At 35.9% G+C, this 15,665-nt stretch overlaps 1 protein-coding gene across 2 annotated transcripts; it reads left to right on the plus strand.

Moving 5' to 3' along the window:
* Positions 1 to 841: 841 nt before the first annotated feature.
* Positions 842 to 5,732, plus strand: LOC137735190 (14-3-3-like protein G-BOX factor 14 kappa). Of its 2 annotated transcripts, none has more exons than XM_068474593.1 (4): positions 842 to 1,435; positions 1,542 to 1,664; positions 4,955 to 5,071; positions 5,531 to 5,732. In XM_068474593.1, exons 1-4 carry the CDS (start codon positions 935 to 937, stop codon positions 5,552 to 5,554), a joined length of 765 nt encoding a protein of 254 aa, XP_068330694.1. In that variant the 5' UTR covers positions 842 to 934; the 3' UTR covers positions 5,555 to 5,732. The 2 variants fall into 2 exon arrangements, with proteins under 2 accessions (XP_068330694.1, XP_068330701.1); XM_068474600.1 differs by having other exon boundaries at positions 843 to 1,435; positions 5,534 to 5,732.
* The last annotated feature ends 9,933 nt before the right edge of the window (positions 5,733 to 15,665 follow it).

The raw sequence follows: 15,665 nt of genomic DNA on the forward strand, positions 1-15,665 counted from the left end.
ATATAAAAAATAAAAACTTTTTATTATTTAAATATTTTTTAATCCATGTGGTAATATTTAATTAGACTTATGGGATCCAGTTATGTTTCATATTAACACATAACAAAATTTTTGACAAAATTGTGATAGAATAACCACATTGATTTGCGACATCCATTTTCAAGGATTATATTAATCGATTTTCAAGTTTAGGGACTATTTTGATATGGTGGTCAATTTCAAGTTGGCCGTCACTTGCTACTATTAAGGAGATTTTTAGGATTGGTAGGTTACTACATGAGATTTGTCAGCAGGTCTTTATCCCCCAAGATAAACATCCTATCACTTTTCTCAGCAGGTCTTTATCCCCCAAGATGAATTTCAAGCCGGTTTTTCAGATTTCAAGCCGAATTGCACCGAACCGTCTATCGAGTACTAATTTCTGTTTTCGCAAAAAACTGAACGGAATGAAATCCAACTTACCCCCGATCGGAACCAAACGAAAACAACTGTTACCCGTAACGAAAGTGTTCAGCTTTTTGTGGGCCTCTAGAAACTTACGATTGACAATACAACGACCTGGCTTCCCGGCCCAAGCCAGCCGTCGCCGAAATTTCACCTTTTTCCAGATCCAACCATGCTCCCACGTTCTATCCTCTTCTCATAATTATGGTCCAATCAGACAACCGCAAACCGCTCCTACTCCCAAAGCAACACCACTCGCCACTCGCGTCCCATAAACGACGCCGCTTAACATTTCAAACAATCCCCCAGCAGCGAGTATCCGACAATTTCGTACTCGCAGCAGTAGGCTCAAGCCCGGCAACAATCAATAATCGCACCTTTCTCAACCAAGTTGTTCAAAATCAAAGGAAAGGAATCTCAACTCCTCTCGCTCTCCGTCGCTCTCAACTCTTCCTCCTCTCTCCAACTCTCTCACAGCTCACCTGCTCCAATGGCTTCCGCCGTCCCTGAAAATCTCAGCAGAGAACAGTACGTGTACCTGGCGAAGCTCGCCGAGCAGGCCGAGCGCTACGAGGAGATGGTGAGCTTCATGGAGAAGCTTGTCGTCGGCTCCACCGCCGCCGGGACCGAGCTGACGGTGGAGGAGCGCAACCTGCTCAGCGTCGCCTACAAGAACGTCATCGGCTCGCTCCGCGCCGCCTGGCGCATAATCTCGTCCATCGAGCAGAAGGAGGAAGGCCGCCACAACGAGGAGCACGTGGCGCTCGTCAAGCAGTACAGATCCAAGGTGGAGACCGAACTCTCCGCCATCTGCGCCGGAATCCTGGAGCTCCTGCAGTCGCACCTTGTTCCTTCGGCTACCACCGGAGAGTCCAAGGTCTTCTACTTGAAGATGAAGGGAGATTACCATCGGTACCTCGCCGAGTTCAAAAATGGCGACGAGAGAAAGACCGCCGCCGAGGACACCATGGTTGCCTACAAGGCTGCTCAGGTACTTGACTTAGCTCTTTCCGTTTTCTCCTTTTCGAAATTCAGTTAATTATGAGTTTAATTTAGCTTAATTAGATTCGATTTGATTGAATTGGATTTGTATTAAGGATATTGCGCTGGCTGATTTGGCGCCTACGCATCCAATAAGGTTGGGGCTGGCTCTCAACTTCTCGGTGTTTTACTACGAGATCCTTAACTCCTCGGAGAAAGCTTGTAGCATGGCTAAACAGGTTTGGACTTATGAAATTGTTCAAGTTATTGGTTTTAAAAATTGTAATTCTTTGTTTGTTTGGATTTTTCTAATATTTGATCATGTGCTTAAAAAAGGGAAACACTGGAGGATGTTGAATTCGAGAATGCGAGTGAAAACGTCGATTGCATTTACCTGTCTAGTTATTTGTTTGTTTGGAATTAAGGCACCTTCATTTGCATGGAGTCGAATTAGTAGTGGAAGATGCAGGCTACAATAGTTTTGTTTACAGTAAAAATCTTTCAGTTAGCTTATGGAAACAGATGATGTAGTTTTATTTCTGCTCTATGAGTGCTACAACTGCATGCTCGTATGGACAGATTGACCAGGCATTAGCGTTCTTTCCATATTTTGAATCTCAGCCACCAATTTTTTGCATTTGTTTAAAAATGAGAAGGATATTTCTTTTGATTGGATAAATTTTTAGTAGTGATTTATAACGCTCCAGCCTGGCCTCCTCCATGACCTTTAACTTTCAAAAACCTTGTCAATATTTTCGTTTTTCACATCCCCATATTTTGGCATCAATCAATCATTTTAGTGCATCCTTTTTTATTTTTCCGGCTATTTTTCAGCTGCGAGATCACCTTGATATTTTATTTTTATTCTGATAAAATTGAATATGAATAATGTATCGCCAAAATCTCCCAAACTTCCTCTATATCACCAGTTATCCCACGTCAGTCTGAAATCTAAAATCAGCACAAACACCAGTACGAATGAAATGCTGGATTTTTGAACTGCTCCCACCACGTAATTACCCTTTGAACGCCTCTTCCAACTGTGCTCGTGCACATTTGTGTCATTTATGTTAATTGTATTTTATTTGTTGTCAAAGCATAAATAGGCTAGCGGATGAGTGTTCTAGCTAACCAATTTATGGCTTAATCTACACATTCATGATTGTTAATCTAGACACATATTCTTGTCTACGTATCAACTGCTATTTAGTATGCACGTATACCACATAGGTCCCTATACATTTGCTTATTAACTGTTATTGTGGTGTATTTGATCAAATTTCAATAAGTGGTAACCATTTTCTAAGAGTACTTGTCCGCACACATTGTATTAACTCAATCTTTCAAACTCACTATACAATTTAGTTCCTTATTTTTTTTGTCCATACAGTTTCATTGAAGGTTTCCATTTCGTTCTAACAATTTCCACTGGTTCTCTTGAATTCTTACTGGTATCTATAATCGATGTCGCCAATGAAATTTCCATGTTCTGGACCTCTGATATTTTCATTGGGGACAAGGTCTTATATTTTTTTATGAAAAAATAAAAAGATATTTAAGACCTTGGCCTCGTCAGTATTTGGCCGTTCTGGCATGTGTTGGGTGGAAAGACAAATTGCATACAGAACACATTCTTGGATAAGGCATTATAAATTAGCATTTTTAATTTGGTATAAATTAACTCAACTTCTTGTGAGAAGCATTATGACATTAGCTCATCAAGAGTGGCTACGAGTTGGTTGTGATTATTTATAGTATCTTCAGTATTTGCTGCCTTCAACATATTATGATTATTACTTTGGTGACATGAAAAGTACATTTTGTATGCTGGAGGCTAATGGTGGTTTCCAAGGGTTGCATGATTGAATTTATTCATCAGGTGAATTTCTCTTATGTCTCTCGAGTTTCTTTTGCTTGCATTTTCAGATGGATGATTGAGAATTATGGGTCTATAGGTAGGAAGAAGGAAATATGTTAACTAGGGGAACTATAAAGAGACCAACCAGCTAGGAAAGAAGCTAAAGTTAATAGTTAGTGGCGCCGGCTATGGAGATCAACCAACAGCAGGATGCGCGGATTGTATTGACTAGGAGTAGAGTAATTATGCAGCAATATCAATTTTGCCCATTACCCTATGTGTGCTCACCTATGAGACATACATGCAGCACACAAATTATTGCATGGACTTTACAGTATGTTAGTATGGTCAATGCTCTGCAGTGTTCCAAACCTTTTAGAAATTGGAAATCTGCATCCTTGTGTCTGTGAGTGCAAGGGGGTTTCATCTCAATTGAGTTATATTCTAGTTATTTGAAAGCGAAAAGGGGCTAATTAATAGTTTCAAAATTTTAGAGGGAAAGTACAAGGCTGAGCCAAATTACATTTTGTCATCAATTGAGAGACAACTTAGGGTGCTACCTAATAATTCCCCCCAAACTACAATGGTGAGGTGCATATGAAGCCCTTAGTTAAGAAAGAAAAAAACTGATAGGTCGGAGGAACAAACCGAAACCCAATGACTCTCGTACATGCTTGCAAAGAAGTGATGAATCAAGATCAATGGGCTTGGTCTGAGTTTGGAAAACAGGACCCGAAGGCATCTTTGTGGCATTGAGGTTGTCAAACTGGAGCTAATGAGAAAGGTGGATAATCCAAACAATCTCAGCCCAAATTTGACAGTGAGTAATGCACTTGAACAGGAGACAGTAGGCTATTGTTTTGCACTACAAAAAATCGGGTTGGAACCCAAGAAAATACAGAAACCAGAAATTGCATATGGAGACAACCAAGCCCATTTAACATTAGAGAAAGCATAAACAGCTAAAGTAGAAGATCGTCAAAAGGCTAATATTACATTTGGAGTTGCTTTGAGACACTAGAATGTGTTTTTATCCACACGATGTGGATCCATAGTACACTCACAGATTGAGTGGCATGATGAACTGCATACTAGGATGATTACAAGCATAGATTTTGGTCATTACTACTGTTTACGGTTTTGATTTTTTCTTTTTAGTTACGGATCTCTTCCACCAAGGCCACCAGATCAAGTGATCCGGGCCTTTGAAATTTCATCCAACGGCCAAAAATTATTATAGCTTTTAAGGGATCAAAACAGGTGGGCCGTTGGATGAAATTTCAAAGGCCTAGATCACTTGATCCGGTGGCCTTGGTGGAAGAGATCCGGAGAGGATCTCTTCTGTTCATCTCAACTGGGGTTACATATATTAGTTATAGTTATGTGTAATGGCCTAATTAGTAGTTAGATGGAAAAATAGAGATTAATTGAAAATTACAGGAAGGTGTGAAGATGTATATTATAATTACACATAAAAGTTTAAACGCAAGGTACAAGAGCTAAAGCCAAAATACATTTTGCCAATCACGCTAGGAAGGCTACCTAATACCCTGTTCTTGGCTTTCTTGTCTGTACATTGGTAACTCTTTATACTCGAGCGTGATTCAACATATCAGCTTTGCTTAACATGAAAATCTTTAGATTTTTTAAAATACTATTTGTTTTATGCAGGCTTTTGAGGAAGCTATTGCTGAACTTGATACACTGGGAGAGGAATCGTACAAGGATAGCACTTTGATTATGCAACTGTTGAGGGACAACCTCACTCTTTGGACTTCAGATTTGCAGGTCAGTGCTACTTTTAGATGAAATAATGAGTATTTTCTTCCATGATTTATGGAAGGGGGGATGCTCACGACAAACATTTCTTTTCTATAATTTGGCTAGTAATTTTACTATTGAAAAATAAATTGTTAAGAAAGAGCAGGTAGAGCATCATCAGAGTATGTTAATCCTCTCTTGAAACCTCAAGGTCAAATGTAGAGCATCATGATGTACAGTTTGAAAGTTCATGCATAAAGTATAACGTAAATGTGGTTTTAACACTCCATGTAAATAAGAAATAAAAAGGATTTGCTTCCAATGCATGCATGCGGACCCTTAGTTAGCGATTTTAGCAATTAGCCGTGGTACATGCCCAGTGATCTTTTAAGGTTTCGTTTTAGCTTTTTAAGCCTAAAATAGTTATTTAATTCTTAATCGATGTTGATGGTTCTGATTTTTCTAAATACACTCTGGGGATTCAAGCAGGAGCAGATGGACGAGGCTTAAGCACGGGATTGTTATGCTCCTTGAGGGAGGTGGGCTTGAATGTCATAAATATTCTGTAATCTGCAGACAACTCTATTTACATTGATGTCCTTATGTGCATACCATGTGCTCATGTTGAAATGTTTCCTTATAATTTGTTTGGTTTGGTAATGAGAGTAGTACATGATGATTCCTAGTACCTTTTTTTTCCTTAATTAAAGATTACTGGTATTTTCGTGCTGCGATTTTATGGTATATCGTCGGCCGGAATAGAATTTCGACCATTCTGAATATGTGAGCAATAGCCCAAGACTCTTATCTCATCAATATAGTTGCCTTATTTTGAAGTTGTAAAGTCTGTGTCAACCAAATAATTTTTGCCTGTCGCTCTCTTTCGTGGAGAGACATGGCACAAAACGAGCGCAGTAGTGTTCTAGGATTCATATAGCCGATCCTATTTAGTGTGATAAAACCTTATTGTTGTTGTTGTTGTCGTTGCTTTCTTTTGTGGAGCCTGAAAATGTCTCATCACTTTATGAAGCTGCTTGTTTGATTCTATTTAGGATGATTTTCATTTGAGAAATGGGCGTGTGGAGATGGCAGTTTAGTCATCTCATGCTTGTTTCTAAGCACCACAATTCAACAATGTTCACTTGCCATTTGGTACCACGGTTCGGTAGTATTGTTTTTTACTTGAAAATTAGAGGTCTTAGGTTCGACTTTCTTAGATAGCAAGTTTGGTAATAATTTTTATGGCTGGGACATTGTGTGGGTTACTTCAAATTCTCGACTACACTTTTTACCCTAATCAATCTTTTATCCCTATGGTTGTCCAACTTTGCAAACAAAACACCGTCTAAGCACCACGAGGGGGTGGAAAAACACCGTCTAAGCACCTCTCGGTCCTACCCCTCGTGTCCGGTGGTCTATACTGCACAACAAAGTTTGTCGAACATTTACGGAAAATTTTACCATGCTTTGGTGTACCTCAGAACATCTTGATTGGCAAATACTAAAATCTTGTCGAATGATGAATCTTGTAGGAATTGTAAACAGCTATAACTACAAGAAAACCACACCCATCATTGAAAACCTCTTCTTTCACCCAAAGCAATCAACTTCTCAAGGGCTCAATCTACGCATGATTAGGGTTACAGCTCAAACTTGTGCGTAATCATTTTCATTTGGTGCCTCTTGGAAATCTCATTCGAAACTTAATAACGGAATTTGACCGCCGGCTCCTGTTATGGTCCATGTCTTGTTATTCCCTCATCAAACCAATCATGCTTTGTACATCCAAGTTAAGCTCAAGCCATAAGTAAACCTGACAGTTTCTCACACGATCTGTTTACACGACATGTAAATGACACAAAAATAACGGGTTTCGGATCAACACAATAACTAATCGGGTCGTTATCAGGTCACACAATAAGAACTCGTTAATAATGAGTCCTTAATAGGTTTACATGAGCGTGACACGCGGATAGGCCTGGCAATTTCTGACACGACCCGATAACCCGACACGACACGACACGAAATTAACAGGTGTTTGGGTCGACACGATAACGAATCGGGTCTTATCGGGTAACCCGATAAGCACCTGTTAAGATAACGGGTTGGGTCGGGTATACACGTGGGTAAACACGATACACGATAAGCAGAATATTATTTTTATAATTTTATAACCCTAAAAAAATACTGTAATAATTATATACATTAATTTTACAATTTTATACCCCTAAAAATTATAATAAATATATATATATATTAAATTAACTATAAAATTTATATAATTATAATTATTATATATACTATAATAATTATACCCCCAAAATATTAAGTCTATCTATACTAATTATATATATATATATATATATATATATATATATATTAAATTTTATAAAAACTATAATGCATATTAATTAATAATTTAATATGCATGAATCATGATCATGCATTTGCCAACTTGCCGCCATTTTTGAAAAAAAAAATGGAGGGAAAATGAAAATGTTAAGAAAAGTTGAAAATAAAACAAAAAAGTGAGGGAATTAGGGAAAGATGTTGGAGGGAAAAGTGAAAATGATAAGAAAAAGTTGAAAATGAAACAAAAAAAAGAGGGAAAAATGAAAATTAATAGAAGTGGTGAGAATTTTTTTTTTTTTTTAAGTTATTAACTTTTTATCACACACATGACTGTCATGACATATCTCACTATTTTTATAATGACACACGTGACACGTGATGTATGTACTATTCCGTGTACCAGTCAATTATAATTTATACGTACAAAATAAATAGATTTAAATCTATTTAATAAATATATATACACACACACACACACACGGAACTTGATTGATGGCATACGAATTCTCCAAAACTAATTTCAATGATCCCAACCGTCAAACTTGTTTGTATATGCTTTGAGATCACATCAACAAAAAATCATAAAAAATAAACATTCAGAGATCAAGTAACAGGACAAAGCTTTTCAACGGTTATAAACGAAAAATCACGATTTAACGGTTATTTTAACTCTGATTTTGATGATTTTTTATAACTACACTCCTTGACCCTATATGAATACAATGAATGAATTCGATCTTCAATTTAAAATATTTACACAAGTGGATACCACAAAATCTTTTGTTATACTTAATGAAAGTATAAATAAACTATAAGTGTTAGTCAATCTATCGTTTTACGAATTCTCCAAAACTAATTTCAACGATCCAAACCGTCAAAATTGTTTGTATATGCTTGGAGATCACATCAGCAAACAATCACAAAAAAAAAACATTCAGAGATCAAGTAACGGGACAAAGCTTTTCAACGGTTATAAACGAAAAATCACGATTTAACGGTTATTTTAACTCCGATTTTGATGATTTTTTATAACTACACTCCTTGACCCTATATGAATACAATGAATGAATTCGATCTTCAATTTAAAATATTTACACAAATGGATACCACAAAATCTTATGTTATACTTAATAAAAGTATAAATAAACTCTAAGTGTTAGTCAATCTATCGTTTTACGAATTCTCCAAAACTAATTTCAACGATCCAAACCGTCAAAATTGTTTGTATATGCTTGGAGATCACATCAGCAAAAAATCACAAAAAAAAACATTCAGAGATCAAGTAAAGGGACAAAGCTTTTCAACGGTTATAAACGAAAAATCACGATTTAACGGTTATTTTAACTCCGATTTTGATGATTTTTTATAACTACACTCCTTGACCCTATATGAATACAATGAATGAATTCGATCTTCAATTTAAAATATTTACACAAGTGGATACCACAAAATCTTATGTTATACTTAATAAAAGTATAAATAAACTCTAAGTGTTAGTCAATCTATCGTTTTACGAATTCTCCAAAACTAATTTCAGCGATCCAAACCGTCAAAATTGTTTGTATATGCTTGGAGATCACATCAGCAAAAAATCACAAAAAAAAAAATTCAAAGATCAAGTAACGGGACAAAGCTTTTCGACGGTTATAAACGAAAAATCACGATTTAACGGTTATTTTAACTCTGATTTTGATGAATTTTAACAGCTACACTCCTTGACCCTATATGAATACAAAGAATGAATTCAATCTTCAATTTAAAATATTTACACTAGTGGAATTTATATACTTAATAAAAGTAAGAATCAACTATAATATTAATAATTATATACATTTAATATTTGTAATAGATTAGTAGTGTATGTATTTTTTTTTTTTTAGGCTTTCATTTTCGAGTGTAGATATAGTACTTGAACGAGAAATGTTTTAATGTTTTCAAGTAATATTTATGTCGCAATGTGTGGTATGTGCAAATTGTAAAAAAAAATATTTTTTTCTTAACGGGTCATAACGGGTCGGGTCACTTTACCCGTTGGGTAAAGTGACACGACCTGTTAAGGACCCGTTAAGATAACGGGTGTGACACGACACGACCCGTTAAGATAACAGGTGTTACACGAAAACGACACGAACACGACAGACACGACCCGTTTGCCAGGCCTACACGCGGATAACCTGTTTTGAAACGTTGAGAAAAAAGTTATTTTGATGATTTTAATTTTTTAAACTACTAAAAATACTTACTATAAAATACAATAGCCATAGAGTATATGTATATATTGTATATTAAATATGTATTATTGTATTATTATTTTATTTAAACTTAAAAAAAGTTTCATTTATTTATATTTTTAAAGTATACTATAGGCCAAGATTGAGAATAAAAAAAATTATAAAACACATTAAAAATAAAATATCAAGTAATTTATAAAATACCAAACACATTAAAAAATTATAATAATTAATTTACAAGTGCAAAAAATGTGAAAAATGATCGCATCCTCTAAGCTTTGAGGATGGGTACATTCTTGTTTGAATTTTTAAAACCATACAAACCCTCATGAATAATATTTTTAAGGGAGTTCAAAATAAATAAAATTCATAATCATTAATGTACAAGTTTAAAAAATGTAAAAGCATATACAAATGCAATTGCATCCCCTACGCTTGGATGATGGTTACACGATCATTTAGATTTTTAAAACCCTCAAAATCTCATGAATAGTGTTCTTTTAAGTGCAAAATTAATATATCAAGCCAAGGTTCCAATACCATTTCTCTTAGTGATTGATGAAAATTGAAGGGTTTTATTGTAAATAACGTGCAAGGTTCCTCAACCTTGAAACGTAACTCCCTTCATTTTGCATATCCTTGAACATTTGGTGTTTTATAGTAATGTCCCTTCTTATTCCCATCCCCTTCCCTCCCATTTTCTCACACTTTGCTTTTTGTCTTATTATCTCTATAAAAAAAAAAAAATAATAATCAATATAAGATGTTGACACGGCTTAACTGTAACCATTCAAGTAGAAGGGGAGAGAAATTAGGAGGGGAGAGAATCCTCCTCCTTTTCCATTAGGCTCTTATTTTGGGTATACAAATGTGACGACTAGTCCCTAATTTTCATTCTAATTTCCTTCTTGTTTGTGTAATTTGACGTTTTACCCTTTCTGGGAAAAGTGTAATCTAACGTGGACTTTATTTTTTTACTGTTATTGTTTTTTTTTATTGTTATTTATTTTACCTAGGTTTCGTACTTAAATTGTACTTGTCGTTAAGAACGCGTAAGCGTGTGTTAGACTAGAATCAGATCTATAACTAAAAAGTTACGCTTCGTTAAAGTACATTAACCACTGGTATTTTGTACATGCACGTACGAATTTATAGTGTCTGAAACACTGTAAGAAACCAGATTTATACATTAAAATTGTACAAAATCTGAAAGTCAAAACCTGTCCACAAAAAGGGGATCCATGTTCCCTCTCCTTCATACAAACAGCCAATCACATTCCCCCATTTCCTCTCCTCCATTCCTTTCCCGGTTTCCCTCTTCACCACAAATCAAAAGTCTTCACCATTATTTATCTTACACCAATCAAACCACTCCCTCACACCTCTCACCCAATCAGAAAACAACTCACTCACTATCTTCTCTTTCTATCCCTCGCTGAGCTCTCTCACTCTGCAACTCACTCAAACAAACACTAAACCTCGCCATTGTGACCTGAAAACTACATGGTTGAACTCCCCTCACCATTACGAACACAATCGTGTAACCAGATCGTGATTCGACCGAGTTTTAGACTTTGAACTCGGAAGGTTCGAACTCGGTGAGTTTGGGTTCAGCGAGTTTCGGGTCGATTTAAGGAGTTTTGAAGGTCGGGGAAGTGAGGGACGGCGGCAACTGGTGAGGACTACCGGAGAAGACGACGAAATATTCCGTCAACTATGACGGAATATCCTAACGATTAATTAACGATGTTACTATTTAACGAAATATTCTGTCACTTTAATGGAATATTCTTAATGGTGTTAGGGCATCCGTCAGCCTCTACATGTGCGTGGTGGTGCATATGGTCATGCCCTAGGTGGTATGTGAGGGCGTTTCTGGCCTTCGTTTAACCTTCTGTCAATTTGTGTAGGTTTGCGACGTCGAGTATATCAATTTCGTATATTTAAACCCTAGGTTTGAGCAAATTATAGGGGTTTTATTTAAGTTTCCGTATATGTGTTACTAATTAATTTAAAATAGTTATTTCACATATAGGGAAAACGTATCCCAATGACGTATGGGGTCAAGCAAGGCTCGGAGGCTACGATCTGACAACGTATTTGTGAGTGGGTAGTTTGTTTTTATATCTATACATAGTTATAGTTTCCATAAATGCGTATTTACTCCATTTTTTACGCTTATATTGCCAAATATCGTTATTATGATATTAAATGTGATAAATGCTGCTATATGCTTGGGATATTATTGTCATGACATTTATACATATTTTTACATGCTCATCATTGATGCACCCCAGGGCCAAGGCCAGTTCTTCGCATGTATGTTCACATCCGCACCGTTTGCTCGCCTTGGATCAAAGTTAGGTGCCAGTCCTGTCGTAAAGATTGCATTAGGAAATTCCGATTAGTATGTGACTGTGCGTTGGCACCAGCCTTCACGTGATCGTAGTACTGGAGCGTATTGATTACACCCAGTCATGTCCGTGTTAGAAATTATCTGTACGAACTCGTGTGTCAGCTTAGATGGATGAGCACTTGGTTATACTTGATTATCACATGATTATATTATTGCGGATTTGATATATCATGACTTGGCATATTTATGGTTTTATTGTTGTTGTACTTTTTGTTTACATACTTATGTAGTATGTTTTACGGAAACTATACTTGTTTTTCAGCGAGAGGTTACTATGTTAAAAAATAAAGGTTTTTCTTACAAACGTTGTTTTGCTGACCCACTCAACTTTGTTTTTCGCCACTCCAAGACCTAGATAGTTGTACTTTTCGTGGCATTCGAGGAACCTCTGACAACATGAATGCCAGGTCTAGCTATAAGAGACCCTCATCATCTCCAATGCAAAGACTGAAATCTTAAAACTCAATTTACGGAGAAAATATTAAACTAAAAACTCATGTTGAGTTTTAACAATTTGGTTATGTCCATCAGAGGTGATTGGACTCCAAACTAAAATCTCATTTTTCTTGGTTGAATAACTTTGTTGCTAGTTGACATGGGCTCTACCTCGGACTTAAATCTCATATTGAGACCCAAATTTGAGTCTCTACTTTGCCAGAGACTTGTATATGAGTTTTATGTCTCTGGTGCTTTGGAAACATATTCAAACTCAAATATAAGATTTTCAGTCCAAATTTTTAGATGAATTAGAGATATTCTTATATCTGGCTTTTGATGATGTAAAAAAATACTCTCAAGATTGAATGCCGCTACAAATGATCACGGGCAGCTCTATCTTTGTGGAGGTATTCGTCAACTTTACTTGGCTTTGTGACACCATCAAACTGCAACTTGAAGTCTCTTACATTGAAATCCTAAAAAACTGTTTCACCTTCAAAGTTTAAGAGACATCCCTCTTCAAAAAGTTTAAGAGGCATCGTTATACACAGATTTCCTCGTGATTGAGACCAATTACCGTGGAAAATTTGTATTATTGAACATAAAAAGAATAAAACACTGCAATTATGCATCACTCATATTTTTTTACTTTTTAAAACTCTTTTCAATCAAACATTTGCATACTTGACTTGGAATGATCATCACATTGATGTCAAATTTAAGACATTTTCCAGTGTAAACAGAACATTGTCACGTAATGTTATTATTTAACTAAAATTAGTGAAATATATCAATTTTATCAGTCATTTATCAAGGTTCTAAAAAACACTAGGCGCTAGTCAGGCGGTGGGTTGGGGCCTAGTGCCTAGGCGGGCGCCTAAGTGGATTTAAATAAATATATTATATTTCGTATAAATAAGTGTCGACTTATACTTGAATATATATATATACACACACACACATATATAACTTAATTATAAACTATAAAATAGAATGACATATATATTATGAAGTATTGAAACATAATGAAAACATGAGGAACAAGCATATAATGTGTTCGTTTAAGTATTCAACAAGTCTCTTACAATTTATTGAAAAAAATAAAATGCAAAATTAAAGTTATCTATATTCTATCAAAGTGAGTCGCGACTTAGGCGGGTGCCTAGACGATTCTGGGTGGGCTAGACGGGTGCCTAAGCGGTTTAGGTGGGCGCCAACAGGTCTAGGCGTCATTTCTTAATTTTCAAACGCCTAAGCATTAATCGGGGCAGTAACTAGCCACCTAGCGTCTAGACAGAGATTTTTAGAACAGTACCACTGATATTAATGAGACATCACGCGTCGAGTGTTCCTAGTGCACATAGATTTGTTTCCTCAAACTTGATAAGCTTGATGACTTTAAACGTGTGTATAATTCGGTAGCTTCCACATGAAAGTTTAGAAAGTTATGAATTGCAAGTGGAAGGGAAAGAAGGGGACAAAATCTCACAATCAGAAAACAAAAGCAGATCCGTTACAGATCAATGGCACATTTTATTTTTATTGCATATTCATTAGCTCTCTCTCTCTCTCTCTCTCTCTCTCTCTCTCTCTCTCTCTCTCTAAACTTGGCTGTTGCTCTGGATGCTTTTGATGCTGCTTGGGCTCGGCGTTTGATGACAGAAAGAGAGAGACGACTATGCTCGAATCTCAAACACTTGCCAAAAACTCTAAGCACCAAAAAGAAGGTGGGGGTGTTTGGACCACCACCATCTCCATTTTCTTCATGCAGCTCCAATCGAATTCAAAGCTTTGCTATTTGGTAGTGTGGGTGTTGTGGAATGCATGAGGCACGAAAGATAGGAGAAACATTTTCATGCAATCTGACAATAACAGCGTTATGTACTGTTTTTAATTCACGTATTATAGTATGAATGAATGACAAGTTTATATTTTAAATAATATTATCATAAAAAAGTACATGTTATATGATTTGATTAATAACACCATGCAACAGTATTACGACGATCCGAAAAATATCTCACAAGATAGCTCTCTTACAAAGTGTAATAGTAAGGCTGCAATAAACTAAAATTTGTGAGACACGATTACACGTGATTTGGAACATGCACGTAGTAAAAGTTGTTCAAATTTGGTCTTGGAGAATTTTTGGGAGCCAACCCCATATAAAGATGAGGTGGTGGAAAGGCTAACAGTCACAAATGAGAAAGAGAGCATCTCTAGGAGAAGAGAAAAGGGTTAGAAATTTGTGTTGCTAAAGTCCAGAAAAGGGAAAAAAATATTCAAAGATCGTCGTTTCTTTTAGGGTTAGATCTTATTTTTCAAGTCTACTTTATATGAATGCAGGATTTGAGTATCCCAAGTGAAGTGAAGTTGAACGTTTTCTGCTTTATTACTTGGGAATTTTTGAATTCAGATGTTCTTCAAGTAGTGTGCCTAATTTGAATCAATTCCGACAAAATACAGATGAAGGTGAACGATTGAAAGTATCCAACAAAATCTGAATCAAATTTTACAATCGTAGTCTACCAACATAAGCGTCTTTTATTACTATAGCATTGTGCGGCGTAATATGATCAGTCTGCAAGTGCATCACAAGTTAAATATAAATTAATTGTTTGCAATAAGTTCTATTTATGACATGTTTAACTTATCAGGAATTGATATCAGAGGGAAGAGAATTAAAGAATTGTTAAGGAGACTCTCTCTAAGTAGGACTCTCTAGACTTTATGTCATCTTACTATTTAACGTCAATTCATGTGCCAACATTATAAAACATTGTGGTAAAAACATGAAGTGGCATAGAGTCCTTAGAAAGTCCCACTTTTGATAGTCCTCTTAGCATTTCACATAGAATTATTATATGGCATGTTCACTTACATTTTAAAGAATGAGAATGACATGGGTATTGAGATTTGTATCTTTCCACTACACATATCTCAAAACTTATACTTATCTAACGGTGATAAATTGGGTGATAAGCATCACTATATTGAGGGTGGTGAGCAAAAATATTCCTCAATCATGTATCAAATATGATACCTAATTTTCTACATCGAATCCACATAATTATTTTTTTAATTCCACGTCTGTTAATATGATATATTAGGAATGAGAATGATATTCATACATTGCATACTCATTCTTAGCAAAGTAGCATGCCAACAATTCCTAACTTCTACA

The sequence above is a fragment of the Pyrus communis genome, chromosome 1, assembly GCF_963583255.1.
Source record: "Pyrus communis chromosome 1, drPyrComm1.1, whole genome shotgun sequence".
NCBI lineage: Eukaryota > Viridiplantae > Streptophyta > Magnoliopsida > Rosales > Rosaceae > Pyrus > Pyrus communis.

Excerpts from the sequence above, each read along its gene's own strand:
- LOC137735190 (XM_068474593.1), top strand. The coding sequence starts at position 935 with ATGGCTTCCGCCGTCCCTGAAAATCTCAGCAGAGAACAGTACGTGTAC. Across the intron at positions 1,665-4,954 it reads CTTGTAGCATGGCTAAACAG|GCTTTTGAGGAAGCTATTGC; the intron begins GTTTGGACTTAT and ends TGTTTTATGCAG. Across the intron at positions 5,072-5,530 it reads TTTGGACTTCAGATTTGCAG|CAGGAGCAGATGGACGAGGC; the intron begins GTCAGTGCTACT and ends TGGGGATTCAAG.